Below are 18,374 nucleotides of genomic sequence, written 5' to 3' on the forward strand. Positions count from 1 at the left end.
CACCAAACATGACCAGCCTTTATTATTCTGTTTTGGGGGATCCCTAAAGGGTTTTTCTTTATGTATTTCTGCAAACCTTGGGGTTTTCCCAAGCCTGGTGATACCTCCCTATAGTGGGTGGGTGTTGTTGTTTTGGCTATATAATGATGGGATTATTTAGTAACGATGCCTCCTGTTAGAAAGGCAATTAGCACAGAAAAACCCCAAAGCAAAACAAAATGAGCATTTACCAGTTCCACATGCACACAGGTTATTTTATAACAATAAAGGAGACCACACCCCTCTTTAGAGAAAACAGTCTTACTCACAAGTATTCTTGCATATATAATGCAGGTACAGCACAGAGTTTCAAAAAAATTGTTCAGTCAATTTTGTGTTCTATTACACCAGCAGGAGCAATTAACACACATGTACTCCCAGCAATGGAGGAAATCAGAGAAAGGTGGGGGAGGAAGGGGAGGAGCAAAGGGAAGAAATCACAAGAAACCACATTGTAGGCTATAGAGATCCTAACACTAGCTGTGGTCAAAATTCCTACGAACTAACTCGCTGGAACACTGCCCCCTCCAGTACCTTGTAGACAAGGTTGCAATACTCCCAATGCATAAAGACCCACAGTTGGAGGACGCGGTTGCTATTAGTATATAACAGGGAATGGGAACCTCCAGCCTGTAAGCCAGGTATAGTCAGTGGGGGTTCTTTTCTAGCCTGCCACTTTCTTTCCTGGGCCCCACCCCCTCTCCAGGAAGGGAAAAGCACTTATCTCCGATCAACAGCTGAGTGGAGGCCTGCAGAGCAAGGTGCTGAGTGAGTCCGTCCTGCTTACTTCTGAATACATGTAGCTGTGCAAAGTTGCAACTTCAGTGCTGCAGTAGGTCTGCTCCTGAGAGATGACTTGACCCCTGCACTCAACATGGTAGCAGAGTTCTATCCACCTACTTAAAAAAAACAAAAAACACACAAACAAACATCTGAGCCTATGGTTTCCTGTAGAATGACATAGAATATTAAATTGTAAGGTATATATTTCAGTCATGTGTGCTTTTTGTTTCCAGATCGAATATGAACACAGAGCACCTGAGTGTCGTCTGGGTTTAAAAGAAGGTCGCCCATTCTCAGGGGTCACTGCCTGCTTGGATTTCTGTGCTCATGCTCATAGGGACTTGCATAATATGCAGAATGGTAGTACGCTGGTAAGTCAATGATGCATGCAGATGTACTCATTCAGAACTAATTTCCTCTATTAAGTTCATTATTTTTCATAATATGTATTTCTATTAAGCTGGCACATGATGGCTGTTGGGGAAAACAATGAAATGCTTATAGGAAGAGGAATGCAAACCCTCCAGGCGTTTAATTAAAAGAAGATGGAGATTCCCAGGGTTGATTCTTAAAATCCTTGCTCCCACCCTTGTTGTTTTTATTACGCAGTGAATAATATGAGAGTAGGAGGTCTCAAAAGCTACATGATCAGGCCATGAATTGCAAGAACTTGGAAGTGCAAAATCTGATGTCTTTATTTGAATCCTGAGAAACGTATTTGTTACATTCCCAGCTTTTATAGTTCTAAATGGGGATAATAACTTTCTTTTACAGGCTAGAAAACCAAAGGGCTTTGGATACACTTCCATGCACTCAGAAAGTAAGGTGCCCTTCACAGCTGTGTGTTCCTGCTGTGTTCCCCTTCAGCATACCAAATAATCTAGTGCCCCTTCTCTCCCCTTGTCACTCTGGTGAACCTTCTACTCATTTCTCTCTAAAATCCAAGTGCACAGCACAGAAAAAATGTATATATGCATATATGATTTCCTCATGCTGGTCACATAATTCCACATGCCCATGAGTAAGATTTCTGAGGGTTGAGAGCTGGAGCCACTGATATCCTCTGCCCAGGTGAGGAGAAGCTCTGGCCCTCTTTAGATACTAACATCTTGTGTTACCCAGGCCTGGTGCTCAAAGACACACTAGCTGAGCCGAGAGGCTATTCCCCTATGGCCACTGCAGGCCTAGTGGGGCCACTGCAGGCCTAGTGGGGCAACAGCAGAGGCAAGAGGGCTGGCAAGTCCATTGAGAGTGCCAAAAACTGTTGGTACCATCTGCCTAGTGAGGCCTACAAAAGTAATGAACAGTACAAGTGAAGCTGTAGTGGAAACTTTCAGATTAATACAGTCAGGGCCAGAAACATTGGAACAAGGATAACTGTTTTGGCAGTTGGCCTCTGTACACCACCACATTGAAGTTGAAAGGAAACACACCCAGATGGGAGTGAAGTCAGGACTTGCAGCTGTAATTCAAGGGGTTGAACAAAAGTGGGGCACTAACCATTCAGGAAGGACAGCCAGTGGCATACACACACACCTATCGGTGGTGGCTCATAAGTAATGGAATGAATGGCTGACAAGCAGCTGCATGGCCAGGTGTGGCCTGTTTCCTGGGTGCCCCATGACCAATCAAGCAGATAAAACGCCTGGAGGTGGTTCTGAGTGTTATATTTGCATTTGGTAGCTGTTCACTGGAACTCCCAACATGAGGTCCAGAGAGGTGTCCATGCAAGTGAAGGAGGCCATCATTAGGCTGAGGAAACAAAATAAACCCAGCAGAGAGATCGCAAAAACAGTGGGAGTGGCCAATACAACAGTTTGGAACATCCTGAAAAAGAAGGAATTAACTGGCAAGCTCAGCAACAGCAAAAGGCCTGGAAGACCACGGAAGACAACTAAAGTGGATGACCGCAGAATTGTGCTCGTGGTGAAGAGGAACCCTTTCACAACATCTAGCCAGGTCAAGGACGCTTTTGAGGAGGTAGGCATGTCATTGTCAACATCTACAGTCAAGAGACGGCTTTATGAATGTAAATGCAGAGGCTTCACAACAAGGTGCAAACCACTGGTAATGCTCAAGAACAGAAAGGTCAGATTAGCCTTTGCCAGCAAATACCTAAAAAAGCCTGCCCAGTCCTGGAATAAGATTCTTCGGACTGATGAAACCAAGATTAACTTGTACCAGAATAATGGGAAGAGAAAAGTGTGGAGAAGGAAAGGAACAGCTCATGATCCAAAGCATGCCACATCATCTGTCAAACATGGTGGAGGTAGTGTTATGGCATGAGCATATATGGCTGCCAATGGAACTGGGTCACTGGTCTTTATTGGTGACCTGACTGCTGATAGAAGCAGCAGGATGAATTCTGAAGTGTATAGGGCTATACTTTCTGCTCAGATTCAGCCAAATGCTGCCAAACTGATAAGACGTCACTTCATATTGCAGATGGATAATGACCGAAAACAGACAGCAAAAGCTACCCAGGAGCTTCTCAAGGCAAAGAAGTGGGATGTCCTTCAATGGCCAAGTCAGTCACCTGATCTCAACCCAATAGAGCATGCTTTTCACTTACTGAAGAGAAGACTGAAGGCAGAAAGACCCACAAACAAGCAGCAGCTGAAGGCAGCTGCAGTAAAGGCCTGGCAAAGCATCTCAAGGGAGGAAACTCAGCATTTGGTCATGTCCATGGGTTCCAGACTTCAGGCAGTCATTGACTGCAAAGGATTTTCATCCAGGTAGTAAAGGCGATCCTTAAGTTTGAAATGATGTTGGTTTGTTCCATTACTTATGAGCCACCAACGATGGGGGGGGGGATGCCACTGGCTGTCCTTCCTGAATGGTTAGTGCCCCACTTTTGTTGAACCCCTTGAATTACAGCTGCAGGTCCTGACTTCGCTCCCATCTGGGTGTGTTTCCTTTCGACTTCAATGTGGTGGTGTACAGAGGCCAACTGCCAAAACAGTTATCCTTGTTCCAATATTTCTGGCCCTGACTGTAAGTGTTAGAATCTTTTAATTGTTGCCTGTGGCATTTCTGCCTATTTACCTGTGTGAATACTTTTCCTATAAGACCTTTCCCACAGCAGGCAACACCTTCCACCACACACACTGTAACACTGCCACCAGGACCTTTACCTCAGGTCTAACACCTTTACTTCTCGAGATGTGAGGACACACTGACTGTTATTTTGACATATTATTCCTTTATCACTTTTACCCTTTTGTAGCCACAAACTGCTGACGTAGGATTTTGAAAAAGAGAGAAATATTTATTATTCACAGAATTAAGGTGTTAAACAGTAAATAACCACTTTACTCTCCTCCTGCACATAAATAATTGAGTTATAGTAATAAGTCGCTTTAAAACCTTTTATATATCCTCTCACACACACTCAGTCCCCACTGTAATCCTATAAACACAGATCCTAGGCACTATCTATCTCCTCACACGCCTTATCTGTCTCTTCCCTGTCCAAACTCCACAGGCACGATTCTCTGTTTATATATCACACACCATTTCACTCTCCCACCCCCAATCACTCAGCCAGTCTTTTCACATATGCAGATACAGGCTACCTCCTGTCACTCACACCCCTCTAGATCCACTTACCAGAAAATAGCATCATAGCGTTAATCCAAGGCGCCCTCAACGGGCCTCCTCCCTCAGTGAGTCCACCTTCTCACCACCATTGTCCCCAGCTGCTATTGCTCCTCCTCACCTTTCTCATCATTGCTACCACTTGCTTGCTCGACAGTGAGCAAGGAGGCAGTGGCATCTACTGCTCATCCTTCTCACCACCACCATTGTCTGGGTGAGAGCAAGAGTCAGGTGATCAAGCAGGGTGCAACAGTGTAGAGGAGGACCAAGTCCAGGGGGCTGTTGTCAGTATTATTTATTCAGTTTCTATACCACCAATTAGTTGAAGCTTTCTGTATGCCCCTGCTGGAGTATGGGCCCATGGCAGGTGCCCGACCATGCCAAACATCAACACTGTGTGTTCTATTGTGCTAAGAGGTCATTCCACTGTATTACTTTCACAGGTGTGCACACTAACCAGAGAAGACAATCGTGAAATTGGCCAGACACCAGAAGATGAACAACTGCACGTGCTCCCTTTGTACAAAATTTCCAATGTAGATGAGTTTGGAAGCACAGAAGGGCAGGAGGAGAAAAAACGGAATGGCAGTATCCAGGTCCTTAGCTCTTTTCGGCGAAAAGTAAGGATGCTGGCAGAGCCTGTGAAGACTTGCCGGCAAAAAAAACTGGAAGCCAAGAAAGCAGCAACGGAGAAACTGACATCCATGGAAAACGGGTCTAGCAAACATGAGAGAGAAAAATCGGCCACAGCACGTCAAAAACAGGCCAGCTCAGAAGCAGCGGGTCATGCAAAGCAATTAGCAGGTATGGTTTTGAATAAGTACACACCAGTCTTCCCCAACCTGGTGCCTTCCAGATATGTTGGACTGCAACTCCCATCATTCCCAGCCAGCATGACGGGGATTGCAGTCCAGCACATCTAGAGGGCACCAGGTTGGGGAAGACAAGTATATGCCTTTGTTCACAGTTCTATTACATGTGCTATTAGTATTATTTATTTTCCAGGATACGAGAAGTATGAATTAGACTATGGCAGATTTAGAAAAATATGCCACTTTCCTCAGACTTCCGTGGTTCAGTAAACAATGTCAGAATACATTTAGCCAGTGATTTATTTATTTAAGACATTTGGCCTCTATTAAGGTTGAAGTGGCATTTGATTCAAGCTGTATAGCTCAGCCCATCGTTGCTTAACGTTTAGGAGCGTAGGAAGCAGCTGCCTTACACCAGATGGATTATTCATCCATCTAGCCAATATTAGGGATGTACGAAACTCACCTTTTTGCGGAATCTTTCGCAGTGTGGGGGGGTGCTCCTTCCCTCCCCCTGGAATCCTCGACGGGGGGGGAGGTGACCCGGTCCTCCCCCCAGAATCCTCGATGGCTGGCTCTGCTTCACGGCCAGGCCGCAGAGCAGCCAGCCAGGGCCGTCCGCAGCCAGATTTCTGGCCGCGGACAGGCTGGTGCGGACACAAATGGTGGCCGCCGTAGCGGCCACCATTTGTGTCCAGCCAGGCAGCCGTGATAGGCTATGTAAGAATTTACATAGCCTATCATAGTTAACCCCCCCAAAAAAAAACAGCATACGCAAATGATGGCAGCTACGGTGGCCACCATTTGCGTTCCCTATTTTTCGCTGTTTTATCCTATGTAAATATTTACGTAGGGAATTACGTCGAAAAAAAGGGAACCGCAAATAGCATAGTGAGCGCTATTTGCATTTCTTTTTTTTTCACCGTAAAAGCCTACATAAATATTTACGTAGGATAAAACGGCGAAAAAAAAAACAGAATGCAAATAGCTCCCACTACGCTATTTGCGGTTCCCTTTTTTTCGCCGTAATTGCCTACGTAAATATTTACGTAGGAAAAAACGGCGAAAAATAGGGAATGCAAATGGCGGCCGCCATAGCCACCATCATTTGCGTACGCTGGGGTTTTTTGCGTGGGGGGGTTAGCCGTGATAGGCTACATAAATTCTTATGTAGCCTATCACAGCTCGAAGGACAGCAATTGCGGCCGCAGCAGCCTGGCCGTGGCCAGCCAGAGACCAGCCGCCGCTGCCGCCAGAACCACTGCCCCCGAATCTGCTGCATCTGCCCTAGGTAAGTTCCATCCCAGGGGATTCCATGGGTGGGGGGGCAGGAGGCCGTTCCACCATGGATTCCACTCACTGGAATCCGTGGAGGAATTCTCTGCCATCCCTAGCCAATATTGCCTACTCTGACTGACAGCATCTCTCCAGGAACACAGAACTTACTGTATCATTCAACTGAGATGAAAAAGTATGCAGATGAGGGACCACCCCAGTGGAATTCCATTGCGTTTTCTTTTATCATGCATTTGAAAGTTTCAAGATCTATAGAAAATAAGGTTACTTAGAACCAAATTGGATATGACATTTAGGGCGCACTGCTATGCATGTTTAAACAGGAAAAAAAGTCCTACAACTCCCAGCATTTCCTAGCCAACCATGTTGTAGGACGTTTTTCTTTCTAAACATGCACAGGATTGCACCCTAAATGTATTATTAGATGGGCTGGCGCCAGGGAGAGGATTCCTCCCAAGTAACAATGCCGTGGAGGAGGACTATGTTTGCTGGGATCATTGCGAGGTTGGGGCGAGGTTTAAACTCCCCTCCCTCACCCACTGTGGTCCTGATCATGCTCAGCTGCCTGGGGGTGGGCTATTTTCATGGCATTACGTGCATGTAACGCCAATCAAAACACTGCAGTGCTGCATTTAACATCACTCCTGGTTTGGCCCTTTGGTTGTCATCTGATCTGAATGGATCCATTGGATGGATGGATGGATGGATGGAGATAGATAGATAGATAGATAGATAGATAGATAGCAAGCATTTAAAAAGAAAGAAATTTAAAGAAATTAAAAAGAGGAACTTCTTCATGCACAGAAACAGTCCCTCCATGATAGCATTTGGGCTTCCAGTGCTATATTTGTTCTACAGCTTTCTGCACTGCTAATCTGCACAAATACCTTCCATGGTGCTAGAGTGGGCAGTGCCTCTCGCTAATGTGAGAAAAGCTAGAAAATGAATTCTATACATGTAATATTGACTTTTTTTCTGTTGTCAAAAGCCATTTCTTTCCTCCTGTCTTTTTTGTTGTCCACAGAACTGTTACGTCTTTCAGGACCAGCCATGTCCCAGCAGCAGCAACTCTATCAACATCCACATCATTCTCTCTCTACTAAACCTCAGTCAAATCACATCAACTCATACTCTGCTTCAGGTCACACAAACCTCTACAGGGGCCTACCTAATCCAGCTAACCCATATCCAAACTCTTCACATCCTTCAGATCATTATGGGGGGTCCAGCTCTATGAATATCTACCCAACCTCTTCGCAACCTACAGGAGGTTATTTGAATTCTTCCAGTCTCGTGAGTCCCTATTCCGTACATTTGGGTCAAAATAACCAATATCCCCATTATCAATGCAATGGAAACTTGCCTATGGACAACTGTTCCTCCTACTACAGTTCCTATTCCTCTCAACCTCAACATATGGACTTGTTTAGGTATCAGAGTCAAGACACTCTGTCTAAACTAAGTCTACCTCCAATTCATACATTATATCAGCATAGGTTTGGAAATAACCAGAACTTTGGGCCCAGGTACTTGAATTACGGAAACCAAAATGTGCAGGTAGATGCTTTCAGCAGTTGCACCATTAGACCAAATGTTCAGCATGCAGGTTCTTTTCCTCCTTACTCCACGCATGAGTCCGATGACCCCTTTATGGACATTGCCTCTAGACTGAAATCTAATCTGAATAACCCAGGCATGGACTACATGAATAAAAATGGTGATCATCTATATCCCCCCACACACCTAACCCATGACTACCACTCTGCTGCAGGTATGTTCAGTGGTCCCCCTCATTCACTCCACCTCCAGAACAAGGATAGTCAAGCCGCTAATGGGTTGTCAAGCATGCTTCCAGGTCTTAACCACAATAGGACTGCTTCCCAAGAAGGCATAAATAAAACTGAGGTGAACAATCCAGAGGATCCTGATGAGGTCTGGTCGGACAACGAGCAGAGCTTTCTGGATCCGGATATTGGAGGTGTGGCAGTGGCGCCATCACATGGGTCGATTCTCATAGAGTGTGCCAAACGTGAGCTTCATGCAACAACCCCCCTGAAAAATCCTAACCGGAACAACCCCACAAGGATATCGCTTGTCTTCTACCAGCACAAAAGTATGAACGAGCCAAAGCATGGCCTAGCTTTGTGGGAGGCAAAGATGGCTGAGAAGGCAAGAGAAAAAGAGGAAGAATGTGAAAAGTATGGTCCGGATTATGTGCCTCAGAAAGTGCATGGGAAAAAAGTAAAACGGGAACCTGCTGAACTGAATGAGAACTTGGAGCCAACCTATGTGCGCTTCATCAGGTCTCTTGCACAAAGGACAATGTCACTCACCACAAACTCCACAGTCACCACATCTCCATATGCCTTTACACGGGTTACAGGGCCTTACAACAGATATATATAAAAGTCAAATCTGGGTTCATTACCTCATCTGTTGATTTTTTAAAAAAAAAATGTCAGTAGGGTAATAATTCTTTTTAGGTTGTAAACAGGGAAAGGATAAGAGACAGTATTTTTCTTTCTTTTTAACTTGTCAATGGGAAAACCTCATAACAACAAAAGAGGTAACATTACCACTCCATGTATTTGGCAAGTGGTCACACAGGCAACATGTTAAGAACTAAAACCAAAGCACCCTATGCAAAATTAATCTGTGATAGTCACTGGCTGACAGTGAACTACTGCTTTGACTATTGGAAGGCAGAATCCATATTCATAATTTTTAATTTTTTTACATCTGTGACCATTTTAAAGAAAGCAAATTAACTAAGAAAGGTTTGTTTGTTTGTTTGTTTGTTTTTTAAAGTAAAAATGCTGTAGTATTTCAGTAGGTGAAATTTTAAAATCCCACCAGGTGCTGAATCTATGATGTACTGAAATACTGGAAATACAAGCTTGCTAATATGCAGGGGTATTTGGGTTTGTTTGTTTTTTGCTGTAATCTTAATATTGACTTGATTTTTATTAATCAGGATAGCTACATATATAACATAAAGAATACAAAGCAAAACACTGAATTTGTTTGGATATTCTAAAACTTGGTGCTATATACAAGAATGGTGTCTAATGCAGCAGTTGAACAGTTTTAATGCCTTTTATTAACCATGAATAGGTTAGAAGTATACTCTGCTCTCCTTGAACTGTAAACAGGGCCTTTTAATTTTGTATTTGTATCCAGTTAGCCTGATCCTTTTTTAAAACCCTGTTTTTAAAATATGGGATAAACCAGGACCAATCCAATAAAGCTATACATGAGCAATGGGAAGACTGCATGTGAAGCCAGAGGTCTCTGAAAAGCTTTCCCTTAGAACCAGTTTGCCATTTCAGCAGTGGAAGTGACATCCAGAGAATGGTCTATTTCAGATGTATTGCTAAGCCACAGTTTAGTGTTACATGAATGAACAGAAACAAGTCTTGGGCTCACATGATCCCCATCCCTTCCCCCCTCCTCCTCCACCATGGCCATGAGGAAGAGGTCAAAAGACTTTGCTTCCTGTTTTAAGCTAACTAGACTTTATCATTACATCCAAACTAGGGAAATTCTGCTTAGTTTAAACTATGGTTTGCTAACAAACCATGATGGAACCAAAGTTTATGAACCTGGCTTGTTAACAAACCATAGCTTAAGCTAACTAGGGTTGTCCAAGTTTGGTTGTAATGATAAACTCTAGTTAGTGTAAAACAGGAAGTGGAGGCTTCCAATCTTCTCCTTGTGGCCACAATGGAGGAGAAAAGGGAAGGGGGGAGGATGTAAGCTGAAGCTTCTGCTCACCTGTGTAGTGCTAAACCATAACATATTGTTATGTCTGAAATGGGCCAGTTTATAGCACAATAAATGCACAGTTGTAAATTTCATTTGTTGTGTGTGATCCAGGTGTCTTTTCCAATGACAGTGTTAGCCTTTGCAGAAATATAGCGTCTTCTTAGCACTTAAACCACAGTGATTGCAATGCTAGACTGCCATGATTAAACATCTTTACTGCAGCCAAATCGCTTGGCTGGTCAGGCAAGACAGTTATAAAAGAAATGTGCCTTCCCTGTTCCACCAGGTGCTAAGCTGCAGTAGAGACTTCAAAAATGTTTCAATGGCTGTGCAGTACTGCAGCTAGTATTGTTATCACTAAGCAAACATATTCACCATCAAGGCTAGTTCAGGTGATACGCGGACTGCGAGGCAAGGCTCAAGAGTTGGCTTAACTAGGGCCATGTTTATTGATTAACCTTAGAGAACTGCAGCATCCCATCTAGCTCTGTAGGAGCCCAATCCTGACCAAACCCTTCCTGTGTCATCCATGATGGGCAAGTCTGCCTTGGACTTGGCTCCCTGCCCACTGGCCAAACCTTTAGGTGCTGAGGGAGGACCTCACAATCCACTACCCCCACAATCCCCACAGGTACATGAGCCAGTTAAGCCTCAGAGCATGACCTTTCCTCACCCCTAGAGCCCCAAAGCTCTGAGGGGCTAATCTAAGCTCTCCCCGATCACCCTAGGTTGCCTCAAGAGTGCTCCCCATGCTTTGGCAACTGCTCTTCCTTCTCACAGTACCCAGCCAAACATTTTTATTACTATATTTATTATATTATATCCCTCTTTTTTTTTCCTTTTGCAAGGAACCCAAGGCAGCTTACATGGTCCTCCTCTCCATTTTTTCCTCACAACAACCTTGTGAAGTAATTTAGGCCGAGAGTCTGTGACTGGCCCAAAATCACCCAGTGAGCTTCATGGCTGAGTAGGGGCTAGAACCCCAATCTCCCAAGTCCCAGTCCAATACTCTAACTGCTACACCACACTGGGACCACACATGACCCAGTATTTAATGTTCCACCTGATACTATGGCCCAAATAGTGCAGTGCTGAGTAGGCAAAAAAAACCCAGTAGGAACCAAAGACCAATCAAGCCAAAAATTCCTATTCAGCCCTGTAGCAGCCAGCCTTGGCTATGCTGCTAAATGGGCAGGGATGGCGGGTGCCATATTGCTGGGCTGAAAGGTCATTGGCCATAATAGCTGGGAATTATGGGAGTTGCAGTCCAACACCTCTCGGAAGGTGGCAAGCAGTGGAGGCTAGTGGTTTCAATGTCTGTGGGGCAGTGAATCTGCACTGGGTTTCAGTCAGACCTCTAAAGAAGCTATCCAAAGTGCCTCTACACCTTGGATAGCTCTTTTAGAATTCTGACTGAAAACTGGAGCAGATGCACTGCCCCACTGAAATCAGAGCCACCAGCCTCCACTGGCACCAGGTTGAGAAAGGTTTATGGAAATATAGGGCTAACGACAAAAATCAAAGGTTCTGATCATCTAGGAAGTCCAAAGAAAGGTTATTGCTCCATGCATGATTCTCATTTCTCCCCACCTCCATGGCCCCTACATGCTCATATAAGCTTTGTTGGATCTCATTGAAGTTTACCCTCCCATTTAAGACCTGATTAAGAACAATAAACAATAGAAATATATTTTTCAAATGGTGCTTGAAAAGCACTTTATCTAAGTGCTGGCAGCTCAGACCATGCTAGGGTACTAAAACATTTTAGAAGTTTGTTTTGATCTTACTGTACAAAGAGACCTTAAAAAGTCAAATCTTTTGTTCTTAGGGGCAAGCACATGTAAATGTTAAATTACATGTTACTTAAATGCTCAGCATGCAGTTAACCCTCTCCTTTCTTACACTTAAGTGTGAAGGGCCCTGATCCAGATTGGGACCACTGTGCATGGGTAGAAGAAGTGTAACACACACACCCAAGCCACTTGGTTCTCAAAGTCTCTCCCCCACCCCCTTTGCACCAATTGAGGTTTTTTTCTTTTTTCTTTAGCCTCTTTTTGGGGGGGGCACATTTCGAGAAACAAGTGAGAGGAAGGTTTAAACCTCCCTTACCTGTGGTGCTGATCGAGGTTGCGGTCTGATGTGGTTTCTTTAGAGTAAGAGAGGACGAAGCTGCATGCTACTTATTTAACATATCATGGAGCTTGACCCTAACAGCCTTTCTACACAAGGCTTTTATTGTGTGCTCGTGATTGCTCACTCACAGTAGTTTATGGGTCCTTTACACAACGTTGTCATCGTCCAGGGCCTCTCCCATGCTTTGCAACCATTATCACGGGGTTTTTTAGATCAAAGAAAGTGCAGTATTTTTCTGAATGGTGTTATATTTACAGTGTGTAGTTGTGCAATTCCACTATACCACAGCACCATCTAGTGGCTGTATAATGAAACATATAGAAAGGCAGAGAAAGAAAACCCCTGGGGGGGGGGGAACATGTGTAAAGGAGCCTATTTTAATCCTGAAAAGAATCTGGAAGCAGAAGCCCTGGTAAAGGTGTGGGATAAAAGCCTCATGTAGAAATGCCCTAAGAGTGGGGAGAATTGGGTGCAGAGGAGCAACAGGCATGGGTATTTAACCCTTCCCCTGGCCTGTAATTTCTCTGCAGCGTTCCTTCCTTCATGTAGTCAACCCCTCACCTACACATCTACCAGCAGACAAGAGAGACATACCTTTATAATTCTGGTCAAATTCAAATATAGGCTTGCTGGATACAAAGCCTTTAGTACACAAACCCCTTTTTCTGGTGCTCATCTCACACAGCTGTATTGTGAACATTGTTTTAACAATTATAATGATAAGCGTATTCCTCAAATTGTGTAATTTTTAATATATATATTAGCCACAGATAATAACTGCATGGGTTAGACTTGACAGTTGAATAGTTTTAGTCTTCTGCTATATTTTTAAAGGTCGGTAAACCTCTCCAAATAACTGGGCAAACTGCTTTGGTGTTTGATGGATTATTTATGTTACAGTATATGTCACTGCTCGGTATATGTTGCCCCTCTTTGCTAGGAAGGTTTGAGTAGAATCAAAGCAAGAGGTACAGGGTTAATCTGTATGATTCTATTGGTGAAATAAAGGATACAGAACAGGCAGCTGGCTTGCTGAGATGGGTTTTAAATTGGTAATTTGTATTAAAAAATGTAAGCAAAAAGAGATGTATAGTAACTTAACTTGTAAACAAAATTTTTAATGCAGTGCTTTAGTATTTTAATACTGTACAAATATATAAATATATATATTATATATCTATATATATGGTTTGGAGCTGAATTCACATCATGGTGCTACTCAGCCTGCTATAAAAATATAATGTGAGCTAAAAAATACATTAAAATGTTTGAATGATGTTCCTACTTGTCATATACCTCAACACTAGTTGGCAATAGGATGTTAAACTGAGAGTGGAAGTTTATAACATTCTTATACCATCTTCCCTTTACTCTCTGCCCCTAGTCTTTGGGAAAAAATATTATTTTTCTCACTACTTGATATTATAAAGTAAGTATAACTTGAACTTTGACCTTAATGTTTTCTGTTCTAAAAATTCAGGGATATATCAATTCATGATCTCCTTAGTAGGCCAACCTATCATCCCAAGTGTGTGTGAGAGAAAGGGAGAGTGTGTGTAAAATTATGTTGTGTAGATTGTTAAATATATTATCCTTGAGGGTTTTTTTTTTTAAAAAATCTATTTTATTGTTTTCAAGGATTTAATCTCGGGGGAGGGGGTTAAATCCCTCTTCTAATTTTACTTGTAAATGTACTGATGGTAACTAAAACTCATTTTTTCTTGTAAATTCATTTGCTACTTTTGTGTTAATGAAAGTGTGTTCACATTTTAAACTCTGTTGGGCAATTATTATTTTTTTTTGGTATGTTTCACATAAAATGGAAAATAGAATGCACTGAGCTGACAAAAGGGAAACTGTAAAAGTAAGAATATGGCAATTGACTAGTTGGTTAGAGGATTGTGTTTTATTTTTCTTTTCAAGTTATCTGTAAACATACCTTTAAACATACCTTCCTAGGTGATTGAAAGTTAATGAAATAAAACAACCAGCAGAATAGTTAGGTGATCTGGCAAATTAATAGAGCATAAGGCTGTTAGTGGCTACCAGTTACAATGGCTATGGGCTGCCTCCAGTATCAGAGGCAGCATGTCTCTAAATACAGCAGCAAGCAAGGGCTGGTATTCTCATGTCCAGCTTCTGGGCTTCCCACAAGCACCTGTTTGGCCTCCGTGAGAATCACAGACTAGAGACTGCTGGACTAGAGAGGCCTTTGGTCTGCTCCAGCAGGGCTTCTCCTAGGAGAGCTTCCTTTAAATGAAATGCAGTCTCTGTGCCTGAATGTGTACAGCTGTGCAATACATTGTAAGGCAAAGTCCCTGATCCTGGAATGCTGATCTGTTTTATATTGAATTGTCCCACCGACATTAGTTGGATTAATTAAGTTGCATAACGACCAACCTTTGCAGGATGAAATGCCTTAATTGGATCTTTTTTAAAATTGTGTTTTAACCCAATAATAATTCTGTTGTGTCCAAGGAGGTCTTCTGATGTTCTGTAACCTCCTTCTTCTGTAAAGGAGGTCTAAACATCAGATGAATGTAAAACTGCAGCTAGAAATACCCCCCTGTAAACACAAGCTCTTCAAATGTTTTCTTTCTATGAGGCTTTTAGTACGCTATCACACCGCCTCATTAGTGGAATGTTACGGGGCGTCTAGACGATGTCACTTCCCCTTGCAACTGTCTCGTGTTCTCCCACCATTTCTTCCTTCTTTTCCTTACTGCAGAAAACACATTAAGGAAAGAAGACGGAATTGCTGCACAACGCTTCCTTCTTTGTGCTAGGAGCCTTGCATCTGGAAGCCCCCTAAAGTTTCACCTTTCAAAATGTAATTGTGAAATCATCTGGGCAGTCACCCCAAGCTGGGAGTAGGGTGGAAATCTCTGATGTGAACTCAGACCAGCACAAGCAAAGGCTGCGCTGTGTTTTTCATCAATACTGCGGAAGGCTGCACATGGGCAACCCTTCCTGATCTTGAATAGAATCAAGCAGCCGCCACTTGCGTGGAGCTCCACATGAGCATTAGAGTTGCTGGATTGGAGCACTTCTGCATTAGATCAATTAAACCTTTCCTTGGGATGAGAGGTAATTAAAATACATACTAGGCTGGATTGCCAAAGAACCAAGAGCAGCTAATGGTCTCTTGCATACATTTGTGCAAGAGTTCAGACACAGATCTATAACAGGTAAGTTCTAGAACAGTTCTCATGCTTCTGCTTATGTTAAAGCTTACATGAGTGGAAGAACACTATTGGATTTAGGTTTTGTTTTTCCCGCATGGTGCTCTAGCTAAATTTGTAAAACAGTGCTTCAGTGAGTGGAACCTGCCCCCAGCGCAAACGGGCATCTTTGCATTCAATCGCATATCATTTGCCAAATTGCTTGCAAACAGAGGAAGGCTCAGTTAGGGATTGGGGGAGGTGCGGGGAGAGAAATATATTTTGTAAATAAAAGTTGTGATTTTGATGTACAGAACCCTGCCTCAGAATGAATGGGTGGGGGGAAGCAGACATAAAATTGCTTGTATAGGATTATCAGGTTGACTATAGCCATACTTGAAGATGCTTCTGAGTGGTGTCAACTTTACTTGAATGATTTTTTTCCCTCTTCATCTTGATTGATGCACAGTGGCGTTAAAAGTTCACTTTTAAAGCTAATGGTTAACTTTTGTGTAGGAAACTTTAACAATTTGACACTAAGATAATGAACATTTAAAAAAAAGTGTGCATTTTCTAAGCTTATGTTCTACTGTTTGTTTGGGGTTTTTTAAATTTTACTTTCCCTCATTTTCCAAATGTTCTTTTTTGGTTTTATCCATAAAAATCTGAGGTTATAAATACTGTAAGTATTGTAATGTAATGTATGCAGGTTATTTGAAAAGCTGTTTTATTATATCATTCCTGATAATGCTGAAATGTGGGTGTTTTTAATAAAATTTATATTTATTTAATGCACTCTATGGTTGCCTTGTGAAAAGGTGTCTGTTGGGCTCAGCTGTTGTCCACTTACTGCAGGGATTTGAAATGTTAGGCCGGCGGCCTAATCCAGCCCTCCCTAGGTCCCAATCCACCTCTCCAGATTTCCCCAGATGGCCATGCCCCCCTTTCCCCCAATCACTGATTGTTTCATGGTTTCCCAGCTTTTCTTCATCGTTTCCACCATTCTAGAAGGTTGAAATGCCTCTCCTACAGATTTGTTATTGGTCATAAGAGCTTTAAGTTAAACTATACTGGTATTCTCCCCCCCCCCTTTGCCTTTGCCCAGCCCCTTTGGAATGCAGCCTCCAAAATCTTCTCTGAAATGGAATTTGGCCCTTGGGCTGAAAGAGGTTCTGCACCCCTGGCTTACAGCAATTAAAGAATCTGTAATGTGTGCACCTCGGTGTTCAGTCACGCCGGCCACATGACCACGGAAGCGTCTTCAGACAGCACTGGCTCTTCGGCTTAGAAATGGAGATGAGCGCCACCCCCTAGAGTCGGACACGACTGGCTGGGGACACCTTTACCTTTAATGTTGCATCAGACCACTAGGAACATAGGAAGCTGCCTTATACCGAGTCAGACCATTGGTCCATCTAGCTCAGCATTGTCGACATTGACTGGCAGCAGCTCTCAAGGATTTCAGGCAGGATTTTTTCCAGCCCTACCTGGAGAAGCCGGGGATCGAACCTGGGACCTTCTGCATGCCAAGCAGGTGCTCTGTCACACTGAGCTATGGCCCTTCAAGAGCAGGAAGGATCATATTCATTCCCAAGGTTTGCACAACAAGGCACACTGGCATAGGACTGTTTGGCTGGATCAGACCGATCCCAGCTTTCTGTTTCCAGCAGCTGGTTGCACACAAGCAACCTGGAGGTGAAGCATGATTGGCTGTAGTAGATGGCCAACAGTACCATCATTCGCACTTTGAACAGAGCTTCCAAGGACATCAGGAGTGGGATCCACTGAATCGTGCCTTGCCCAAGGGTCGCCAAGATCTTGGGGTTGGCACTGAGGTAAACACTTTCCCTTGTTGATTGTCCCCAGCATCAGGCTACAGTCCCAAGAGTTACACAGGAAAGCTGCCTTGGAGCTCCACTGTGGTGGAGTGGTTAGAATATTGTACTGGGACTCAGGAGTTCCGGGTTCTAGTCCCCACTTGGCCATGAAGCTCACTGGGTGACTTTAGGCCAGTCACTGACTCTCACCCTAATCTACCTTACAGGGTTGTTGTGAGGATAAGATGGAGGAGGACCATGTGAGCCACCTTGGCTTTCTCGTAAGAGGAAAGAAGGTGGGATATAAATGCAATCATAAATAAAAAGTTCAGACTACCTGTCCATCGAGACCAGGGTTTTTATTTTTTTTATTTATTATTAAATTTATTAATCGCCCATCTGGCTGGTCACCCAGCCACTCTGGGCGATGTACAACATACAATAAAAACAGTTTAAAAAAAATCTGTTCAGGAATGTGTAGCCCTGGACACAGTCTGACATGCCCCTGCTAAGGCTTAGTTACTGGCAGTGCAAGCTTTAAGTTAAAATATGCTGGTACTTTTGGCTCCTCCCTTTTGCCTTTGGCCCCGCCCAACGCTGGAATGAGGCCTCTGCAATCTTCTCAGAAATGGAACTCCGCCCTTGGGCTGAAAGAGGTTCAACACCCCTGATGTAAATGAATGGCTGCCCTGCACTCAAGGTGAACAAAATAACCACGGTAACTGGGGGCAACACTACAGTGGTGACGAAACCCTACTCTCTTTTGATCCTGGGTGGCCTGAGCGCCAAGAGGTCAAGCGCACACACACACACACAATACACAGACTCACGATCTCTCACTAGAGTGCTGCGTGGGGGTGGCAGGATGCTCTGAAAAACTGAAGGGATGAAAATAATTAACTGTTACACGACGGTTCCCTCTACTGGACAGCTATGTAGTAAGTAATTGAGTTGCGGTGTTTGCTTCTAAT

At 43.5% G+C, this 18,374-nt stretch overlaps 1 protein-coding gene across 4 annotated transcripts in view; it reads left to right on the top strand.

The window, feature by feature from the left end:
- Positions 1-17,017, top strand: part of TET2 (tet methylcytosine dioxygenase 2) — a 124,491-nt gene extending 107,474 nt beyond the window's left edge. For all 4 annotated transcript variants that reach the window (XM_084855757.1, XM_084855754.1, XM_084855759.1 and 1 more), the window contains 3 exons: positions 1,056-1,193; positions 4,863-5,223; positions 7,552-17,017. In XM_084855757.1, the coding sequence (XP_084711883.1) occupies positions 1,056-1,193; positions 4,863-5,223; positions 7,552-8,933 (1,881 nt within the window). In that variant the 3' untranslated portion in view covers positions 8,934-17,017. The remainder of the gene's footprint in view (positions 1-1,055; positions 1,194-4,862; positions 5,224-7,551) is intronic.
- Positions 17,018-18,374: the final 1,357 nt, after the last annotated feature.

Source organism: Heloderma suspectum, chromosome 5, assembly GCF_057233095.1.
Source record: "Heloderma suspectum isolate Gila_16-S chromosome 5, 16-S_ref, whole genome shotgun sequence".
In the NCBI taxonomy this organism is placed as follows: Eukaryota; Metazoa; Chordata; class Lepidosauria; order Squamata; family Helodermatidae; genus Heloderma; species Heloderma suspectum.